Here is a 23,302-nt window from a genome sequence, read left to right on the forward strand (position 1 = left end):
AATAACAAATGAAGCTGTTTCGCCTTTACTTTTATATTTCGATTAAGGTGTGGACCATGGTATATTTAATTGATGCTTATCATTCAGCAGAGCAATTATTGAGGGTGGTACAGCAGGTGACAAAAGCACGAGGCTGAAGTCTATTTATGAAAGACTCACAACTGAAGTATGAGGAATTACACAGGAGAAATATGTGACGATGACCAACAGCTCTGAGCATCATCAGTGTATTTCATTCTGTAGTGTCTGTATATATGTATATATTTATATATGTATATATGGTATGGCTCACACTGCTGTTCAGGGACGGTACATTTTTGTAGTTATTTTACTCATAAAAATTAACATTAAATGTGCTTATTTTTATTATTCTTTTTTATTGTGAACTGTAATCAGGTAAATGTAATTTCCAGTTCTAAAGTTTTTAACTCTAATAACCTCAGGGTGGTTTGGTCTTCTTTCCAACATTCATGATAGATGAGTTTTGTTTTTGTCCATAAATAGATTTTCTGCCATTTTGTGTTCTATATGTTTCGAGTGTTAGATTAAACTTCGGCGTAAACCCCTTCACTCTGTAGAATAACCAAAGTGTTATGTTATTGGTGATCAGTCCTGGAGACGTTTGCAGCCCGTCCTTGGGAGTGGATCCCTCATTCACTGTGGTTCTTTATTTGCTTGTTTTCTGTTGATTAATTTGCTTGTCTGTTTCTGTTGCATGTTGATCGGACCCTCTCCTCCTCCTCGCCCGGCTCTCCTTCTCCTCGCCTGGTCTTCCTCCTCCTCGCCTGGCCCTCCTCCGCCCCCCCCCCCTCCTCGTCTGGCCGATTTTTCTTGTTTTGTCTGACTTTCCTGTTGTTTGATTTTTCCTGTTTGTTTTTGTGTGTATATCACGGTGGCTGAGTGGCTCATGTCTCACAGCAGAAGGTTTGGTTGATCCCCGGGTCGCCCAGGCCTTTCTGTGTGGAGTTTTTCATGTTTCTCCTCGTGTCTGGATGGGTTTCCTCCGGGTACTCTGGTTTCCCCCATCAACCAAAACATGAACGCCCTTCGAGACAACTGTTGTTGTGATTTTGGGTGTTACAAAAATAAAATGAATTGAATTTCTAACTTTATGTTGGTTGAAATTAATTCTCATGTTCAGCTCTAGGAGGTAACTGCTGTTTTGATTTGGGGCTTTACAAAAATAAATTGAATTGAATTGTGGGGATATGGCCTATGTTTTATGTTTGGTATTTGTTTTGTGTGATTTGCATGTTTTTATTGGTTGCTTTTGTTGCATGTTTTGATTTTATACTGTTTTGATTGGATGACTTTTGGGTGTGGCCCCCACCCTTTTGGCCAAACACAGGGGGAAGGATATCAATGCTGGCACCTGTTCCAAATTAACAGCAGGTGTGGACCTTAAAGAGGGCCCGATAAATGGACTGCGGTGTGAGTAGCACAAGAGTAGTAGAGACAGGGGAAAGGAAGGATGGACGGACAGGGAAAAGGAAGGACGCACGGGGGGACGAGATACGGGGCTGAAATGCAGACAAGGGCAGCCTGAGCATAGTGCGAGTTGTGGGCTGAAGCTGGGACCCGTGGAGACGGCATCGGGGTGATCCAGAGGAGCCAGGAGTGCAAACCCGGAGTGACGCAGTGTGGCGGTTGGAGGACAGACTGATTCTACTACGGGTGGACACTATTACTCTCAACAGCACCATCTATACACCCTACTGGTACTGTTCTGTGCCCTCCCCCCAGGGTCCGCACAGCGGTGTAGCCTGGAGGAGCCGGGAGTAAAAAGGGGATCCCGCCGCCATCGTGAATGCCTGGGTTACAGAGATTTGACTTTTCCCCATGGACATTTTTATAGAAAGCACTTTTATGGTCTTTTAACTCTCGTTGAAATAAATGTTTATAAATAACACTGTGGTTTTTAATTCACTGCTCATCCCTGTGACCTACCTGTAATTTAGAACGGAGCCCTGGACTCCTTAACTCCAGGTGGCGTTGCGGATTTAAATTGAAAATGGCACAATTGAGGTTTAATCTTCACCCTCTCGACCCACATAATTATTTTGTGTTTTTTGTGCTATTCATGAATCATGATTATGCTAACTACCTGAAGAACTAACATATTGTGCATGTTTTATGCAACCAAAAATCTATGAAGAGATTAATATGTACAACTTTTTGGCTCATGTATTTTTTCCCTTGTGTGTTGTCAACTTGTCTTGTCATCCCACCTGCTCTGGAATCTGGTTTTGGGTGTGGGGCCAGTGCACTTGTAATTTACATTCTTTTGGAAACTGAGAAGAGTGTTTCAGGCGGCTAAACCAGACTAATTATTATATTGATAAACTATACGGACGTCAGTTCCAGCACACACTGTACTGACTGGACAATGGACAGTTAGACAGTAGTTTCCTGATGAGAGCTTCTGCATTTGTAACTGTCATGATCCCTGCCGGTCCTGCCCCTTCCCTTTTGCACCTCCCCACTCCCTCCTGTGTCTGAAGTTGGGTGGAGATATTTGGCTCTTCCCGTGTACACCTGGGGCTAATCACCAATCAACCACACCTGGAAAGGATAAGAGGAGCCTGGACCTGACACCCAGTGCCAGATCATCTGCGTATCTTTGTGGTACTCCTTGCTTGGCTCCATTCTTGTTTTTGCACTCTTTGGACTTTACTTACTGGATATTCTTGCTCCTCACCAGATCCTGCTCCCTGGACCAATTCCGCTCTCACCAGATCTTGCTCCCTGGATCTGCTCTGCCTTCCCGTTCCCAACCCTGCTCTTCCCACCAGTACTGTCCGCCCTGTCTCAGACCCTCCTTTCACCTTGGACCACGGCACTCTCCCCGATTCACCGTTTGATCTACGGTCATTTTGCTCTTCTGTTGTGAATAAACACTGTTAAACTATTCCCCGAGTTCTGTCTTTTTGGTCCCCCTTGCCCGTTGTTACAACAATAACATAGATACTTCAGATACGTAAAACTGCCCATGTTTTGTGTACATCTCTGTTGGCTGGGTTTTTACACAATGCTGTATTACTTTTGTAAAGGGAAGTATTCTTTAAGGAAGAAACCAAACTTATTTTCACATGTTTATGGATAAGCTGCAAATTGGATAATGGGCTTATAGCTTTTCTAAGAAACTTTACAGAAACAGCGCCCCTGGTGTAGACTGCTGGTATTCTCATTTGCAAATTACTTAAACAAAGCATTATCTTTTAATCCATCTCCACAAGGGGAAAAAAAACTGACTGAGCTGATTTTTATCCCACATATTAAGAACATCACAAAAATATTTTTCATTACCTAAAAAACATAAACAGTGTGCCTCATTCTCCCTCAGGCCAAAACAGAGACACTGATGAATGTTTTTATCACCAGTTGAACCAGAGGGTGGAACCACACCACACTAGTTTTAAAACCATTGCTTTGGCTCCCTGTGTGTTTCAGAATCTCTCCAACCTGTGCTGGGTTTTCCATGGGGCCTCCTCCCGGTGAGACATGCCCAGAACACCTCCCTACGGAGACGTCCAAGAGGCATCCTGAGCAGATGTCCGAGCCACCTCAGCTGGTTCCTCTTGACTTGTAGGAGTAGTGGTAATACTTGGAGCTCCTCCTGTGTGACCGAGCTCATCTATTTCTAAGGGAACGCCCGGCCACCCTGCTGAGGAAGTTCATTTCGACCACTTGTATCCTCCATCTTGTCCTTTCAGTCATTACCCAAAGCTCATGACCAGAGGTGAGGGAAGGACAAGAGATCAAATCCAAGACTAAACCAGTACCATAGGAGAGAGTACGTAGATAGAGCAGTAAATGGAGAGTTTTGCCTTTTGACTCACCTCCTTCTTCACCACTGCAGTCCGATACAGCGACCGCATAACTGCAGATGCAAGACCTCGAGATACTTGGCAAGGCAAGTTGACTTGTACAGTAAAATTCATACACATTTTTTTTTTTTTTTTTGCAGAATAAAAAGACATTAAAATCACAATAAAACAAATGAAAACATAGGTAATCATCGTAAATAGAGATCGTAAATAGAGAAGAGGCAGAATAAAACCCTTTCAGTTATGGACAGGTAAACAGAAATATTTTGAGTTTGGATTTAAACATTGTCAAAGTAGAGGCCTGTCCCACATCTTCATGAAGATTGTTCAGGTTTGAGCTGATTCCACATGGTTATTCCAGCTGCAGAGTGTGAGATGGTTCATGTGGCTCTAACATGTGGGAGATGTATTTTGGTGCTAAGCCATGGAGAGACTTGTTCACAAGCAGAGCTGCTTTAAAGTCTATTCTCTGAGCCACAGGAGCCAGAGATCTGAGCACAGGACACATGTGTGAAGTACTTCCTGGTTCTACTCAGGACCCGAACAGCAGTGTTCTGGATGTACTGCAGCTCATTTCGTTTGGAGAGACCAGTGAGCAGGCTGTTACAGTACTCTAACCTACATGAGACAAATGCATGGACAAGCCTCTCCAAGTCTGGTTTTGACACTTTACCTTTGATTTTTGCAATAACATAATGTTGAACTATTACATTTGAGGCATGGACTCTCCACTCACCCAGAGAGGGCAAGTCATCAACATTAACAACGTGCTGATCTGATATGTCATTTCCGGTGAGTGCATTCTGTTTTGCGAGTTGTATATCTAGCGTCTCTCTCCTGAAATTGTTAATCCACAAATCCTTATAGTTTTAAAAGCAGTTTTTAACATCTACAGTAGTGCCTGAATACTTTGTTAAACCACCAAAGTTTCATTCAGCATCTATTGCTCCGCACTTCGTGGATTAATCCCCTCTATCTCTCGGTTCAGCCTGAACTAGCCTAGTCGACTAGCATCATGGCTAAACCTTCCTCCTCTTCTCTCGCTTTTCCCTGCCCTGGTTGCCATATGTGGAGTGATGACCCTGGCTTATTTGACGATGATAGGGACAGTTGCGTTAAGTGTAGTGTAGTGGCAGTCCTGCAGGCCAGGGTCTCAGAGTTAGAAACGTGGATCCACTCATTGGAAGCTCTGACCCCGAGTTACAGTCAGGTAGCAGCAGTAGGGACCGCGGACCGCAGTAGCGTTAGCGTAGCTAGCGAGACTAGCCCCCCAGCGCAACCCGTGCAGCCGGGATCAGACCAGGACAGGTTTGTGACAGTTAGAAGAAAGCGTAGGACAGGCCAGGGACACAGGGCTGAGAATAGGACTGTAGCAGACCAGGGACACAGGGTTGAGAGTAGAGAGCTCCCCGTCCAGAACAGATTCGCTCCCCTGAGCTGGACCCGGGACACTTTAGTCATAGAGAGCTCCATAGTCAGGGACGTGGAACTGCCTGCAGCTTCCACGCGGTGTTACCCTGGAGCCAGACTGGGTGACATCGAGGGGAATCTTAGGCTTTTAAAGAAAAGTAAGAATAGGTACCGCCGGATCGTTATACATATATAATGAGTATATATAATGATACTCGGCGTGGTCAGTCAGAGGTGGTTAAGTTACAGATAGCGGCAGTTTGTGGCTAAGTCGATGTCAGAGTCCGTGTACTTCTCTGGCCCCCTCCCAACCTACACCAATTGTGAAATGTACAGCCTCTTTTCAGCAATCAACCAGTGGTTGACCAATTGGTGCCCGCAGAATGGTGTCGTCTTCATAGATAATTGGAGGGCATTTGAGGGGAAGCCTAGGCTTATACGTAGAGACGGCATCCATCCCACGCAGGCTGGCTCTGCCCTGTTAGCTCAGAATAATTGCTAGTCTAGATTGACCAGGTAAGACTAGCACGCAGAATAGCTCAGGGAAGCACAGTGACAGTGATAGTGACGTTAGGGAGCAGTTTAGACCAGTGAAGCACAGCTCAGTCAGAGAGAACAGCTCCAAACAGACAGAGAATGTGTGTGCCCCACGTGCCCCACGTACAAAAAGCACAAAAAAACCACCTCTAAACTCTGACAAGGAAGCTGTCAGATCTCATAACTTAATAAAAATAAATAAATGTGCCGCAAATAAACAAAATGATAAGTGTGTAAAATGTGGACTGCTAAACATCAGGTCTCTTTCCTCCAAATCTTTTTTAATAAATGAACTAATTGGCGACCTTAATATTGATCTGTTAGCCCTAACTGAAACATGGCTTCGGGAAAATGACTATGTTAGACTAAACGAATCTACACCATCAAGTCACATGAACTTTCAGAGTGCCCGGAGCACAGGTGGAGGTGGTGGTGTGGCCGTCATCTCTCATTCCAGTCTAATTCTCAGCCCCAAACCCAACTATACACACCTCTCCTTTGAAAGCCTCGCACTCTCCATTACGTGCCCCAATTGGAAAAACCAAAAAGCTGTTATATTTATAATAATTTATCGACCTCCTGGTCCATATGCCGACTTCCTGACAGAGTTTTCTGATTTCATTTCAAGTTTAGTTTTGAATTGGGAAAGGATTGTTATAGTTGGAGATTTCAACATCCATGTAGATAACGGCAGTGATTGCCTCAGTAATGCTTTTGGCGCGCTCCTGGATGGGATCGGTTTCACCCAGAGTGTGAATAAGCCGACTCACTGTCACAATCACACTCTAGATCTCGTTCTAACCTACGGTATTGAGATTAATGATCTAATTGTCCGTCCTCAAAACCCTATACTCTCTGACCATTTCTTAATTACCTTTCATTTTATACTAAAAGACTATCCAGCCCCACAGAAAAAAACTATAATGAAAAGAACATTATCAGATAAATCGGTTACAGAGTTTAAAGAAATTATTGAGCCATTACTGAAAGATATGTCATGTGACAATGACAATAATTTTAATCCAATTGTCACTGATCAATTGGTTGACAGAACAATGTTCACCTTAAAATCTGCTCTCGATGTTGTAGCTTCGCTAAAACAGAAAAGCATTAAACCAAGACCTCCGGCTCCATGGTACACGTTACAGTTCAGGACACTCAAACAACATGTGAGACGCACAGAGAAGCTTTGGCGCCGCTCGCGCTCTGAGCAGTCTCTGAAGGCATGGAAGCTCTGCCTGCTCACTTATAAGGCCGCTCTGCGGAAAGCCCGAACTAGATACTATTCAAATCTAATAGAAGTAAACAAAAATAACCCCATATTTTTGTTCAGCACTGTAGCCAGGCTGACAAACTCCCACACTGCTAATGAGTGAATTGGGTAACATTATCAGAAAACATGGCATTAATTTTCACTGCTACGCTGATGACACTCAGCTGTACTTATCAATGAAACCAAATCAGACTGATCAAATAGATAAACTCAGTGCCTGTGTGAAGGACATCAAAACCTGGATGACCTTGAATTACCTGCTCTTAAATCCTGAAAAAACAGAGGTCATTGTCGTTGGTCCCAAAGGTCAAAGAGATTCTCTGTCAGACCAGATAATCTCACTCGACAATGTGAGTATAGCTTCTAGCCCTACTGTAAAAAATCTTGGAGTCCTATTTGATCAAAATCTCTCATTCACAGCCCATATAAACCTAGCTTGTAAAACCGCATACTTTCACCTGCGAAATATAACTAAAATTAGAAATATTTTACCTAAAAACGATTCTCAAAAACTCATCCATGCATTTGTTACTTCCAGACCTGATTACTGTAATTCTCTGCTCACCGCCTGCCCCAAAAGTACTATAAAGTACTATAAAGTACTATAAGGAGCCTCCAGTTGGTCCAAAATGCAGCGGCCAGAGTCCTAACAGGAACTAAAAGAAGAGACCACATCAGTCCTGTACTAAAATATCTGCACTGGCTTCCTGTCGAGCTTAGAATCAAATTCAAAGTCCTCCTCCTGACATACAAAGCCCTAAACGGTATGGCCCCATCCTATCTGCAAGATGCTATTTTCCCGTACCAGCCAAACAGAGCACTCCGCTCTCAGAATGCAGGACTATTAGTGGTTCCTAGAGTGTCCAAAAGTACAGTGGGAGGGAGAGCATTCAGTTACCAAGCTCCTGTACTATGGAATCAACTCCCTGCTGATGTTAAACAGGCCCCCACAGTCTCTGTATTTAAGACCAGGCTTAAAACCTTCCTCTTCGGTATAGACCAGGTTACATAGTGAGGGAGTTAGGGACATTAAAACCCGGGATAAGACAGGCTGCAGTAGGAGATAACTGGCTGGGGGAAGTATGGCAACCTGAGCACTATCCTCTGCTTTGTCCTATTTTCTCATCAGCAATGCTATTCACATGTTGTCCCCTGTCCCACTCCCCCTGTGGAGTGTAACTCTTTCAGATGCCCCGATGACAGCTGAACCCTCTCCTCCTCCCCGCCTGGCCCTCCTCCACCCGCCACCTTCTCCTCCTCGCCTGGCTCTCCTCCTCCTTGCCCGGCTCTCCTTCTCCTCGCCTGGTCTTCCTCCTCACCTGGTCTTCCTCCTCCCCGCCTGGCCCTCCTCCGCCCCCCTCCCTCCTCCTCGCCTGGCCGATTTTTCTTGTTTTGTCTGATTTTTCCTGATTTTCCTGTTTGTTTTTGTGTGTAGGCAGCACGGTGGCTGAGTGGCAACACTCATGCCTCACAGCAAGAAGGTTGGTTCAAATCCCAGGTCGCCCAGGCCTTTCTGTGTGGACTTTTGCATGTTTCTCCCCTTGTCTCGATGGGTTTCCTCCAGGTACTCCGGTTTCTCCCATCAACGAAAACATGAACGCCCTTCGAGACAACTGTTGTTGTGATTTTGGGCATTACAAAAATAAAATGAATTTAATTGAATTGAATCCTCGGAAGACGTGACGGTTGGATCGAGGAGATCCTCAAACTATTCCTTCTACCTCCCAGCATTCTAAGTGGAGGTCAGCAGCTCGCCACCCGCACTATTAACAGTGTTGGTGAAGCACTGCTTATCTCTCCTGAGGTGTCGAACAGTTTGCCAGAATCTCCTTGAAGCCAGCCGATAGTTCTTCTCCATGGCCTCCCCGAACTCCTCCCAACTCCGAGTTTTTGCCTCTGTGACCGCACAAGCCATTGCACGCTTGGCCCGCCGGTACTCATCAGCTGCCTCAGGAGTCTCACAAGCCAACAAGGCTCAGTAGGTCTCCTTCTTCAGCCTGACGGCATCCCTTACTTCCGGTGTTCACCACCGGGTTCGGGAATTTCCGCCGCGACAAGCACTGTTGACCTTACTACCACAGCTACCACAGCATCGACAATAGAAGTGGAGAACATGACCCACTCAGAGTCCATGTCCCCAGCTTTCCCCGGGATCAGGGAGAAGCTTTCCCGGAGGTGTGAGTTGAAGACCTCCCTGACAGAGGGCTCTGCTAGACTTCCCAGCAGACCCTCACAATGCGCTTGGGCCTGCCAGGTCTGTCCGGCTTCCTCCTCCGCCAGCGGATCCAACTCACCACCAGGTGGTGATCAGTTGACAGCTCAGCCCCCCTCTTCACCCGAGTGTCCAAGACACGTGGCCGGAGAGGAGATGACACGACAACAAAGTCAATCATCGACCTCTGACCTAGAGTGTCCTGGTGCCACGTGCACTGATGGACACCCTTGTGTTCAAACATGGTGTTCATTATGGACAACCTGTGACTAGCACAGAAGTCCAATAACAAAACACTGCTTGGGTTCAGATCGGGGAGGCCGTTCCTCCCGATCACTCCCCTCCAAGTGTCACTGTCATTACCCACATGGGCGTTAAAGTCCCCCAGGAGAACAACGGAGTCCCTGGTCGGTGCACTGTCTAGTACCCCTCCCAGGGACTCCAAGAAGACCGGGTACTCTGCACTGCTGTTTGGCCCATAGGCCGACACAACATTGAGAGACCTGTCCCCAGGGACTCAACCTTCTCGTTCGCCAGGCTGAGCTGTGGGGCAATGAGCAAGTCCACACCAGCTCATCGCCGCACTCCGCGGGCAACGCCAACGAAATGGAAAGTCCAGCCCTTCTCAAGGAGTTGGGTTCCAAAGCCCAAGCTGTGTGTGGAGGTGAGGCCGACTATATCTAACGCTCAACTTCCCTAACAAGCTCAGGCTCCTTCCTCTCCAGCGAGGTGACATTTCATGTCCCCAGAGCCAGTCGCCATTGTAGCATGTATTTGTGTGCTAACTTATATTTATTAATAAAAGGGAAAGTTACTGTGTGAATTGGGCTGAGTTTGACTGAGATCAGAAGATTGGGATTCGACTGCTGGAGCTGGTGTAGTGAGTAAGAAATGCAGCAGGAGGCAGGAATTATGTTAGGTACTGGCACCGTATATTGAAGTGAATAAGTACAACATAATATTTACAGAAACAAAAATAGCAAAACACAAAATAGTAATATAATAATAATGAAAACAATAATGAAACCCCCAAATATTTACAGTCTGCAGATCTGACTTTTCAATGTTTGAGAGTATGTCTTTGCATAGTATCCGTTTGTATTGTTCATTGGAATAGTGTCCATTGGCTTTGACAGTTTTACATTTTTACAGTTACAAAAGTCAGCAAAAGATTGAAAGAGTGGGGGGGGGCAGGCTGTGTCAGCCTCCTACCAGACCCGTAGGGTGAGATGATGAAGATGTAGGTTCCGGTCTTAGCTCGCCATCCTAATCAAGAACACCTGGCCAATTCCTCAGTTTAACATCGCATGATGGCGGCAAACGGACTCCCCACGGACCGGAGGTTAGCTCTTTTCACAGCTGCCTCGGTAGCTTCCCCCACAGCTCTGACTGGGAAGCTGCCGGCACAGATTGAAAAGGTGCTCTGTGTGCTGTGATTGGCGGACTCGGGTCACGTGATTAGGGGTGCGGTTACGTAAGGCACGTATGGGACACGGAGGGCAGAAATAAATATATAAATGCAGCCTTTATATAAACAAGATTTAACGGCAGGTCAAAGCAGGAGTTTGATAAAACTTTTTAATAAGACAGAATTTCAACCTGGGTTACACCATGTTTGGAGATCTGATCACCGAGGTCCGCGCCTTCGACTGCCGCCCGGATCTCTCTACACCAGCCCCTCATGGCTCCTCCCGCAGGTGGAGGGTACACAGGAGGAAACATTGAGTCAATCATTTTGATTTAGTGTAATTTTATTTCAACTTCATAAAATATAAATTGCACTGATATATAGCAAAAGACGAAGTTTAAATCTGTCAACTGGACAAACAGTTGTGGGAGTGAGGACAGTGGACACTGCCACCATTTATCTGACCAGAACTGAAGAAGCAGCTTGGATGAGCAATGAATGTTTTCACTCCTACAACTCTTTGTCCAGTCCTGGAGTGTCCTGGTGCCACATGCACTGACCATAGAGTGTCCTGGTGGAGATCAGGAAGGTTGTTCCTCCTGATCACCCCTCTCCAGCTGTCACTGGCATCTCCCACGTGGGTGTTGAGGTCCCCCAGTAGAACAGCGGTCCCCGGTCAGTGCACTGTCTAGTCTCCCAGGGACTCCAAGAAGTCTGTGTCCTCTGCTCTGTTGGACTGTTGTCTTCAAAATATTTCACCTATTATAATATCTGTATATCATTAGTATTGTAATAAGCTTTAAAAAGTTTGTGGTCTAATAATGTAGGATGCAACATTTTGATTTAGCATAATTTTATTTCAACTTAATAAAATATATATATTGCATTGATATAGAGCAAAAAATGTAGTTTAAATCTGTCAACTGGACAAAAATTTGTAGGAGTAAAGACAGTGGACACCAGCTATCTGAGCAGAACTGAAGAAGCCGCTTGGATCCCTTTGGATGTTTCCACTCCTACAACTCTTTGTCCAGTTGACAGATTTAACCTTCGTCTTTTGCTCTGGCTCAGACCTGGACGACTGAGGGATTACACATACATTGCACTGATGTCATTTTAAAACATTTTGTGATTGGATATAGAAATTATATTATAAATTATAACTAATAAACTGGAAACAAAACAATCCCGACACACTTAACGTGAGATAAATTCACTGTTTAAATGTGACCAGTATATTTCCATTGGATTGCGTTAGGGTCTGTCACAGCAGTTGCAGGCTGTGGAAAAGACCAGACCTGCAGGACATCTCAGCAGAGTGCCTCTGCCGAAATCACAGTTATAAAAGGTGGTATTGTCCTCTGGGTTGGCGTGGATCCCACTTCTGCCATCGCAGAAGTTCCCTGAACTGTTGCCGGAGGATCTGGTAGTGGTAGCTAGAAGAAAAGAGGGAGTATTACAATTCTATGAGGTATTAACTGATAACACATTACATATTTAGGTCACCATGTTAGCTTTGATTGTTTTGAAAAGACTATATCTGCCAAAAACTATGTAATACAATGTTTAATAAGTTGAATAAATAAGCAATTGAGAGATCGCTAGATTACTCAAACATGCATGGATGTTCTTTTCCACCTTAATATTACATTCAAACTAAACATTTAATTACTTGTGGTGGTCGTGGTAGTGGTGGTGGTGGGAGTGACAGTGGTGGTGGGAGCGACGGTGGTGGTGGTGGTGGTGGGAGCGGCCGTGGTGGTGGTGGTGGGAGCGACAGTGGTGGTGGTGGGAGCGGCCGTGGTGGTGGTGGGAGTGACAGTGGTGGTGGTGGGAGCGACGGTGGTGGTGGTGGGAGCGGCCGTGGTGGTGGTGGTGGGAGCGGCCGTGGTGGTGGTGGGAGCGGCCGTGGTGGTGGTGGGAGCGACGGTGGTGGTGGTGGGAGCGACGGTGGTGGTGGTGGGAGCGGCCGTGGTGGTGGTGGGAGCGGCCGTGGTGGTGGTGGGAGCGACGGTGGTGGTGGTGGGAGCGGCCGTGGTGGTGGTGGGAGCGACGGTGGTGGTGGTGGGAGCGACCGTGGTGGTGGTGGGAGCGGCCGTGGTGGTGGTGGGAGCGGCCGTGGTGGTGGTGGGAGCGACGGTGGTGGTGGTGGTGGGAGCGGCCGTGGTGGTGGGAGCGGCCGTGGTGGTGGTGGGAGCGGCCGTTGTGGTGGTGGTGGTGGGAGCGGCCGTGGTGGTGGTGGGAGCGGCCGTGGTGGTGGTGGGAGCGGCCGTGGTGGTGGTGGGAGCGGCCGTGGTGGTGGTGGGAGCGGCCGTGGTGGTGGTGGGAGCGGCCGTGGTGGTGGTGGGAGCAGCAACTACAACAGAAACATGTGCTAAAGGTTCTAATTTTTACTCTCTTAAAAATGTTTTAAAAAAAACAAAAAAATCAAAAAAAAAAAAAACAGTACATATTCATTTTCAGTGGGTTGGAGTCCAAACTTGGGTTAACTTTTGCTTTGTGTACAGACTATTGAACAGACAAAAAGATGAACATCTACACTGTGAATGTGAAAAATCTAACTGCAGTAACTATTTACCTGAAAGGCTGCTTTTCAGGTGTCTTGTGAAGGGGAAAGTGCCATTGTTGCAAAAACCTCCATTGTAGTCATCCAGGTCCAGAGCCCACAAAAACGCTCCTCCATAGCCTCTAGTGGCAATGTGTGCAGTCTGAAAAGAGATTACAATTTACAATTATGTAGACAAAATTAACATAGACTGGATTTACAACATTATAAAAGGAACAAACATAATAATCCACAAGTATATTAATCCACAAATATAACACAATGTTTACTGATGAATTAAAAACAAATGTCTACAACTGTAAAATATTATAGACCATTATATATGTGAATTATTATTATTATTATTATTATTATTATTATTATTATTATTATTATTATTATTATTATTATTCAAGTATTTAGTTATTTACAGAAAGTTATTATGAAGTATTTACTATAAATACTACAAAATGAATAAATTAAGTTTCAATAGACAAACACAAACACAGGCTCACACTGTGTCTTTAACTTTTTAAACATTATTCTTGGTCTAAAAAACATTCTTATAATTTTAAACTCAACATCAGAAATGAACCAAAGAAAACAAACTGTGCTATCACTTAAACTCAAGATTCCAGATGTTTCTTCATTTACAAGAAAGATATAAATGTTCAGAGAGTTTAGACAAAAATCTCTTTTAATTAAACATTTGACAGTGAATTTAAAAATGTAAATGTATGAATGAATCAAACGGGAGTTAGGCCTTAGTGAAAAGTATCAAGTCAAATTATCAGATACTAATCAATACCACAACAAGTATCAAAAACAGATTTAAGTATCAATATAAAAAAAGCAGTTTTAAAGTCATCTTTATCAACACCAGGACAGAGCCAAGTGGTGACTTAAAGGAAGTGCTTTATTTTATGCAGAAAATTACATGCTCTTGTCTAAGTGTTTTTCTTTTTTTGCATTATTTTGAAATCAAAATTGGTATTGTTAGGAAAAATATTGGTGCTTGGCTATTCTGCATAACCATTGCCATAGTTTATTATTGTATTGCTATAGTTCATTATTGTAGCTGTGCTTATGAGAAGATGAGGACTTTATTACAGCTGTGAGACGCAGATATATGTTCAGGACATGTACAACATATTCTACATCTATCTATAAATCTAATCAAATAACTAAGCAGGGAAATGACTTATTGATAGGCATGTTCTGACTCATGACTTGTCACCCTGGTTAAACCAACAAAACATGTGTCAGCAATCGGCGCAAGAGACAATAAGGATGCTCGTCACAGCCTGATAAGACACTAAGTCTAAACCATGGTGTCCTCCCACTATAGTATGCATTTAAAAACTCATTGTACAGGCGTAAACATTTAGTCTTTGCCTGGGATTGTCAGCTGCACAGACTCCGTGTACAAGTCAACAGTATCAAGTATTGAGCCTTTTCTTTAGTATCAAAATTGAATTTTCCTGTCGTGACATCACTATAGCAGAGTGCCCAAAACTAGGTGGCTACTCCAGAGCGTGGATGGACCTTTCTCATCTATTTCTCAAAAATAGTTTCTTTATCCTTTGGGCTGCTGCTCGTCCAGCTGCTCTGTATGTTTTCAGGAAACTGATCTCAGTGTCATGCTGCTGACTTGTACTAACGTGTTCAGCTAGCTGTGACCTAATGTAAAGAGATGGGAGGAGCCTGGCTGTGAAGTCTGTGAACCAGTCACACGCTCTGCTCAGAGAACCGAACACTGAGGTTGTGCTGTCTAATGTGGGATAACGTCTCAACTGGAAGAGAAGGGAGCTGCTGAGTAAGGCCAAAGTTCTTCTTGTTGAGCCTGTTGCAGTCTTTCCATGTTCTGACAAACAGGTCCTCCACAAACTTAAATAATACCTTCACAAAGCTCCAGCCTCCACCTCTGTATAAAGACACGTGGTGGAGATATTCACCAACGAAGGGTTAAACTTTATCTGAACTAACTGCACAGTGTCCAAGCACTGGACAGAGACGTTTGTTTTGTTTTATTTTTCTTCATAGAGTGTAGGTCTACTCAGTGGATGCAGCCAGTATGTCAGGAGGAGCTGTGCAGAGCGCTGTATTATCTGTGTAGACTCAAAGTTATTATTAGCCTAAATATGGCACTACTGGCCAAGCTAACTCCAGTTTATTGAATGTAATAACGAGTGTGATGGCACTGAAATGTCTTTAATGCCATTATGAGATCAGTGCAGTTAAAGTTGTGCTTCTGAAACTAAATTCTGTTAAAGAGGGGCATTATGCAATAAAAAAAACAAAAAAACAAAAAACATCATAAACATGCCTGAAGAGGTTTAAATGTCATTCATGCATGTTTAAATATTTCAGCAATGTCTAATAATACTAATACATTTTATGTATAATACACTCACACATTAAACAAAATCCCAGAGTGTTACAATTTAAAAAAAAACTTTAAAATACTAATTTATAAAAACAAAAAACATCAGCAGTAAGCTTTTCTAAATAAAAAGGTCTTTAAATTTGCTATCTCCCTATTCGATCCCTCCTTATGGTTAGCAGTATGAGGCTGTACAAGGCTCCGCCCACAAACCTACATCACCCATGCTCCCAAACGACAAGTCTCCATAAATATACAAAAACATGATACAAAACTGGACACAGCTGATGGACCTGATGTGATGTGCAGTATTTTCATTAGTGGGATGCAGCTGATTGTGTTGTGATAGGGCTCTGAAGGGGGAGGGGCTTAGCACAGAGAGCAAAGGGAGGAGAGACTCAGTCTCTCTCAGTCGCTCCGTCACTTCTTTGCATTTCTTTTGTCGATTTTAAGCATAATAAACTTCTGACAGTGCCAACTTTGTTCCTCAGTGCAAAACAAACTTGTTATCTTGTGATTGACACCAAAGTTGGCCAATAAGGTGGGGGCTGTGGGTTACTAGAGCTCCGGACAGTGAATCAGTGCTACAGATGACTGAAAGAGTACGCCCCACTTTCCCCCTTGTAAAATCAAGCTGTTAAATTACACATGTTTAGTGATATTTTCCCCTTAAAGCCAATGAGCAGTGGACCACAACGATGCATGACATGCAATGGTTTCCCGTAAACAGACGGAGTTTGCTGTGCGTGTAAAAGTAGGAGACTGGATACAAAGATCCGCGATATATATATATATATATATATATATATATATATATACATATATATATATATATATATATATATATATATATATATATGATTTGGCAAGGAAGGAGGCCGAGGACTAGTGAGTGAGGGCCACAGTCCAGGATGAAACATCCAAGATCCCTAAGTACATCAAAGACAAGGCCCCAACAGACGATGTGCTCAGCTAATGTCTCAGACAGTGGAGTGCAGAGGAAACGGACTGATATCAAGAAATCCTACCAATGGCTTGAGAGAGCTGGTCTGAAGGACAGCACAGATGCTCATCCTGGCTGCACAGGAGCCTTGAGCCCCAGAGCAATAGAGGCCCAGATCTACCACACCAGACAAGACCCAAGGTGTAGGCTGTGCAAAGAGGCCCCTGAGACAATCCAGCACATAACTAGCATACAGAAACATCTGTGCACAGTATGGACTGGAAACCCCAAGATTATGGTGGGAAACACCTCCAAAGGTAGTGGAGAATGATCGAGCCAAGATCCTGTGGGACTTCCAGATACAAACTGACAGAATGGTGATGTGAACAAACCAGACATTGTGGTGGTAGATAAACAACAGAGCAAAGCCGTTGTGGTGGACATCGCAGAACCAAGTGATGGGAACATCGGGAAAAAGGAACATGAGAAACTAGAGAAATACCAGGGGCTCAAAGAAGAGATGGAGAAGGCCTGAAAGGTGAAGGTATCAGTGGTGCCCGTGGTCATCGAAGCACTCGGGGCAGTGACACCCAAACTGGAAGAGTGGCTACAATAGATCCCAGGAATAAAAGACATCTCAGTCCAGAAAAATGCAGTACTAGGAACAACAAAGATACTGCACAGAACCCTCAAGCTCCCAGGGGACCCGAGCGTGGCAAAAAAGAGGGGATGAGACCACCCGCGGAGGGTGAGAAGGAGATTATATATATATATATATATATATATATATATATATATATATATATATATATATATATATATATATATATATATATAAATATATATATATATATAAATAATACACAATATACATATTATATATTATATATTTTTTAATAATATTAGTAGTATAAATATATGACATCTTTAGACCTGATGGACCCTGTTTTTCACTTCCAGACTTGTGACTGATGGAGTTCAAAAATCCCCAGGTCCCTGTCTGCCCTGCCTTTGTTGTACTTTTTCCCCCTCCCTTCTGTGTCAGAGCCTGGAGATGGGTGGAGATTTGGGCTCCTCCCACATGCACCTGCAACTAATCAGTAATCAAGCTGCACCTGGGGAGGATAAAGGGACACAGAACCTGACACTCAGCAACAGATCATCTGCGTATCCACAGTGGTACAACTCTGCTTGGCTCAGTCTCATGTTTTTGCATTTTGTTACTCGTTCTAAGTTGAATATTTTTGCTGTTCATCAGATCCCGTTCCCTGGACTCGCTCAGCTCCTCTGTCTCTGACACAGCTCTTCACGACTGGTACTGCTCACCTCATCTAAGACCACGCTGCTCACGCTCTAATCCTGGACCACGGTAAACAACTCCACTCTCAACTCCCCAATCTATCTACCTTCATTTCCACATTTAAAAACTGCAAATAATCATTGTTCAACTGTTCCCCGAATTCTGTCTCTTTGGTCGCCCTGTCAGTCGTTACGACAGAATGATCTGGCCAACATGGACCAATCAGACTCAGGGCCAGATCAAACGCTACACTAGGCATTTTTCTCATCACAGAATAATCATTGGGCAACATGAACAAACTATCCGGACCTTGCTCGACTGTAACCACACTCTGACCCAGCATGTTTCCCAGCTCTCCAACCAGGTCTCCTCTCTGCTCACTCTCCCAGCCTGAGCTCCCTCCGCCACCGTCCACCACGGCGCCCTCCAGAATCAAGAGGCACCGATCCAGACCCATGTTCAGGTCAGCCCAGCCTCTGTCGGTTTTCCTTTTTCAATGCACCTCCATGTTTCGTCAACTTCCAGCCTGCTTTACATCAGACGCTGAGAAAATACAGTACATGTGTGGATAATTGAGGGGGAGAGCACTCCAGTAGGCAGAAGCTAAATAAAACACTGCTATAGACCATGTGACTTTTGATGGTTTTGTGGGGGCTTTTAAACTGGTTTTCGATCACACGTACTATAAAGCTGACTCCTCTCTCCACCTGTTAAGCCTAGTTCAAGGATCCAGGTCCCTGACAGATTACACCATCGAGTTCTGGACACTGGTGGTGGAGGTGGATTGGACTGATGGTGTGCTAAATCCCTGGCTGGTTACTCACAACCCCACTATTGACTGGGTTAGGGCAAAGGTGTCGGAATGGAGTCCTTTTTAGTTATGTGAACTGCTTACAGTCTGCCCTGTCTGCAGCTGGGGGCGCCAACTCGCTCTCCAGTCATCCTCTGGACGAGCTGGATCTTTAAACTTTGCCTGGTGAATACCATGACCTCAGGGATGTTTCAGTAAAAGTCTGTCGCTTCCTCCCCACAGACTGTATGACTGCACTGTCAACCTCCTGCCCGGCACCCCCTCGCCTTCCAGTCATCTCTATGACCTCTCCAAGCTGGAACGGAAGACTATAAAGCAATATATTCAGGACTCCCTTGCCACTAGTGTTATCCATTCGTCCTCCTCACCCTTGGGCACTGGTTTCTTCTTTGTCGCCAAAAAGGACAAATTAATACAACCATGCATCTACTTCAGAGATGCCTGGAGCACCTCCCTGCCATGGATCGAATATTCGCACAATTTCCTGGTGAGTTCCGCTACTGGCTTATCCCCTTTCCAAGCCTCCCTAGGGTACAAGCCCCCACTATTCCCATCAGAGGAAAAAGACCTGGTGGTGCCTTCCGTGCAGCCCTTCTCCAATCTGGGGCCAGGACAAAGGCAGCTGCAGACAGACACCGCATTCCTGCTCCCCAGTATCATCCAGGTCAGTAAGTTTGGCTCTCATCCAAGATTATTCCACTCCTCCCGGCCTGGGTTGTGGATGGTCACCCGCCTTTCACAGTCCGGCGATGGGGCAGGGGACTTCAATATTTTGTGGACTGGGAAGGGTATGGGCCCAAAGAGTGCTCCACCGGGAGGTTGCCCCTAGAAGGTGGGGGGGGTCCTGCCTTTTGTTGTACTGTTTCTTCCTTCCTTCTGTCATAGCCTGGAGCTGGGTGGAGATTTGGGCTCCCCCGTTGCACACCTGCATTTAATCAATCCACACCTGGGGAGGACAAAGGCAGCCAGGACCTGACACTCCGCGCCAGCTGCGTATCCAGTGCTACAACTCTGCTTGGCTCAGTCATGTTTTTGCATTTGCTACTCTTAAGTTGGATGGTTTTGCTCCTCATCAGCTCCTGGTCCCTGGACCCACTGAGCTCCTCTGTCTGCGACCCGGCTATCCACGACCAATATAAACCTCACATACTCCAACCCAGCTCGTCTAAGACCCTGCTGCTCAGTCTACTCCTGGACCACAGCAAACAACCTCGCTCTCAACTCCCTGATCTACCTTCATTTGCGCATTTAAAAACTGAATAAACATTGTCAAACTCTTCCCTGAGTTCTGTCTCTTTAGTCCCCCCATCGGTCATTACGACATGATCAAACTGAAATTATAAGTCCGCAGTGGGTTAGCACTGTAATAGTCTAAGCTAAATTAGTTCTTAACTCGCCAATAAATATTGTAAAGTTACTGTTTGCAGGATGACATGTTTGCTCACACACCTAATCGTTATTAAAATGTGTGGGTTTATTACATTCGTGGGGCTTAAATACCTTAAAGTTAATACTGACACGATCGTCATATCCAACCCAATGACCTTCTGTGACCGTATAAGGAATACTCTGACTCGGAATCCGGCGTGTATCACCACCCACAATGTAGATGCAAGTCTGAAACACATGATGGAAACATATAAACAGGATTTACAAATTTACTTCAGTTTAACAGTTTATAAAACAAATAACCTGATGACATGTCACTGCAGCTTAGATTAATTTAAAGATTTTAAGTGAAATTCTTTTAAGTGGCCTTTATACTTCGTATTTGTCTTTAAATATCAAAATTTAACAATATATTACATTTTATATTTCCATTGAGAAACATTCTGTATCTTTACCTCATAATATGACCAAACACCCGGCTGACCCGTGTAGCATCCCTCTTCTGGAGCCAAAGTGCTGGTACGTGCACCGATTCCATTAGTATCAGCCCTAGCCAGTCTGAAGGCGACTCCAAAAGCAGCAAATCCCACGTTTAGTTTATCTGCTCGGACACCAAGAGTCGTGTTCCAGTAGTTCATTGCAAATTCCTATAAGTGCATTACAAATGAATAAATATATGAATGAAAACAATAAAGATTAAACATCTTTAAAACTGTTCTTGCCGTGGTCAGAGTATCTGAAGGGTTTGAGGATAATGCCCCCAAAGGACTGTGATGTGCTGTAAATGATTCTGATGGATCATGAAAGTTGAACGTTAAAACATTGATGAAATCCATTGCACTGTAAAAACAGAGATGGGAGATTATTGGGAGGAAAACAATATTCTGATAAATGTAATAAAAATATTAAGTGATGCTCTTACGAAGCAAAAGCACTGGGGTCGGGATAACTGCTGTCAATCGTTGCTCTTACTGCAGACACACTGGCAGAGACGAGCAGAGCTGGAACCTCTTTATCAAATTCAGCTCTGAGCTCCTAAACCATCCACAAAAAATATGTTGTGAAAACATCTAATCAATAAATGTGAGGGTTAAGGTTGAGGGTTTAGGGTTTAGGGGGGAATTAATTATATTACTTTATAGAAGAGCATTGTCTAACCTGACAAAGACTTAGGAATCTGGTTGGGTCCATTGGCTGGCTACCTGCACCTCCGGGATAACGCCAATCCAGATTAATCCCATCAAACCCATTGTCTTTAATTAGAGCCTTGGCTGAAGTGATAAATCTGTTTCTATTATTGGATGATGAGACTGCCGCAGAAAACCTGTAAGTATAGCATGGACATTTTAGTTATTTTTATATTATCTTTTATATGTTAAATATAATCAAAGTTATATTAACCTCACCCTTGATTGTTGAAGCCTGGGCCGCCTACAGACAGCAGAGTTTTAAGCTGTGGATTGCTGTAAAAACAAGTGTCAGACTTAAACTAGATTTAGTGATATATTTGAGGGTTGGGCACAAACCTGTTTTTCAGGCTGTTCAGTTGTGCGTAGAGAGTCATGTCGTTGGAGTCAAAAGGTACAACTTCTTGTGTCACAATGTTTGCAGAAGAAAAGATGATGTGAGTGCAGAGAGTTGGATCAATCATAGCCGGGGTGAACTGGCCAAAGGCGTCTCTGGTGGATGCCACTCTGTCATAGACACAGACCATCCTAGTGGAAGAGGCTGAAAAAATAGTTATGTTAAAATTTTAAATCTGGAAAAATATATAATTTTGATGATTGACTAAAGAAACTTACCTGTAGTAGCCAAAAGCAGGCATAGACCTAAAAGAGATGATATTTCAAAGTGAATTGCAGAACTTGTAAGGCCTAGGATTGCTTTGTGACATTTGATTATAACAATAATTATTACAGTTATAACAGTGCATTTGACCCATATAGCGTCTATGTCTTATGACACTCAAAAAGATAAATTTCTTGCATTTGATTCCCTCCTCAGTCTCAAGCGTCATGTGTTTTGCCCAGAGACACAAGGACAGTATGCATTTGGACAAGACTTGAACCATCAACTCCCTGTTCTCACAATGTCACTGTATTTACACAGAAAGAAGAGAAATTAACAGATTGTGTACCTGCGGTAAGAAGTACTCCGTGCATTGTTCTGTTGTGACAGAGAAGCAGAGAAACATATTAATTTGTTTTACAATGAAATGAACTGAAATAATAACAGACATGTAAATAAAACTATAAATACACAGACTGTAGATTTTAACTCATTTAGTCACACTTCAGTCAAATTAATACTTGAAAAACTGTTCTACTGACACCTGTTCTGATTCTCAGACCCGTTCATTTCTAGATCTATATGTTTAAGATTATAGGACCAAAAAGAAAGTGTTTTATTTGAAGCTCATCTAGACATAAACTGTTACTACCACAGTGTGTACTGTCTCCCATAATGATAAATGAAGTACTTATAATTTTAGCCTTTACAGATAAGACAAAGCTTAAGCTCTAAAAGGACTCGTACATCGACGGACACGTTTAAAACAGTGAGCTCTAAATGTAGATACTTTATACCAGCAGAGGTCATTTATTCTTCTAAAAAAGGACCATCCATCATTGAGCTGTTTGCTTCACAGTGACCTAGGTCTGTTCATGTTTGAACAGTTTATGCACACATAAAAACAAGACACTTTCACAGAACCCCTTAAGTCAATATAAAGTCAATAGAAACAACATACACAGATGTACTACCAGTTAACGCAGTATAAAATGAAGGAAGTAGGATACTCACTGCAGATTGTAGCTCCGATAACAAATGAAGCTGTTTCACCGCCTTTACTTTTATATTTTGTTTAAGGTGTGGAACATGGTACATTTAATTGATGCTTTTATTATGGTGCAGCAGAGCAATTATCGAGGGTGGTACAGCGGGTGACAAAAGCACAAGGCTGAAGTCTATTTATGAAAGACTCACAACTTAAGTATGAATAATTACACAGAAGAAATGTTTGACGATGACAAACAACTCTGGGCATCATCAGTGTATTTCATTCTGTAGTGACGTTACATTTTCTACTTATTTCATGAATAAAAATTAACATTACATTTTTTATATATATTTTTTTTATTGATTTGTATTTTCAACAGTGATCAGGTAAATGCCATTTACAGTTCTAAATTTAAATAGTCTAATAACCACAGGGTGGTTTGGCTAAAGCCTTTTCCTGTTAACTGGGTCGAACAAAAAGTACCT

The 23,302-nt window shown here is 43.7% G+C and overlaps 1 protein-coding gene across 1 annotated transcript; it reads right to left on the minus strand.

The window, feature by feature from the left end:
• Nucleotides 1-10,441: 10,441 nt before the first annotated feature.
• On the minus strand, nucleotides 10,442-22,911 carry LOC129456365 (chitotriosidase-1-like). Its single transcript, XM_055222828.1, has 13 exons — nucleotides 22,841-22,911; nucleotides 22,176-22,204; nucleotides 21,841-21,867; nucleotides 21,565-21,766; nucleotides 21,445-21,501; nucleotides 21,197-21,362; nucleotides 20,961-21,073; nucleotides 20,761-20,878; nucleotides 20,494-20,685; nucleotides 20,150-20,266; nucleotides 13,246-13,375; nucleotides 12,340-13,023; nucleotides 10,442-12,103 (listed from the first exon to the last, which is right to left on the minus strand). Exons 2-13 carry the CDS (start codon nucleotides 22,198-22,200, stop codon nucleotides 11,922-11,924), a joined length of 2,013 nt encoding a protein of 670 aa, XP_055078803.1. The 5' UTR covers nucleotides 22,201-22,204; nucleotides 22,841-22,911; the 3' UTR covers nucleotides 10,442-11,921.
• Nucleotides 22,912-23,302: the final 391 nt, after the last annotated feature.

This window comes from Periophthalmus magnuspinnatus, chromosome 7 (genome assembly GCF_009829125.3).
Source record: "Periophthalmus magnuspinnatus isolate fPerMag1 chromosome 7, fPerMag1.2.pri, whole genome shotgun sequence".
NCBI lineage: Eukaryota > Metazoa > Chordata > Actinopteri > Gobiiformes > Gobiidae > Periophthalmus > Periophthalmus magnuspinnatus.

Bases quoted from the DNA above. Each gene is read 5' to 3' on its own strand.
- LOC129456365 (XM_055222828.1), bottom strand. From the start codon at position 22,200: ATGCACGGAGTACTTCTTACCGCAG. The intron at 21,868-22,175 runs GTACACAATCTG...CATCTCTTTTAG, and splicing joins CGGAGTACTTCTTACCGCAG to GTCTATGCCTGCTTTTGGCT. The intron at 20,879-20,960 runs GTAAGAGCATCA...CTGTTTTTACAG, and splicing joins GACCCCAGTGCTTTTGCTTC to TGCAATGGATTTCATCAATG.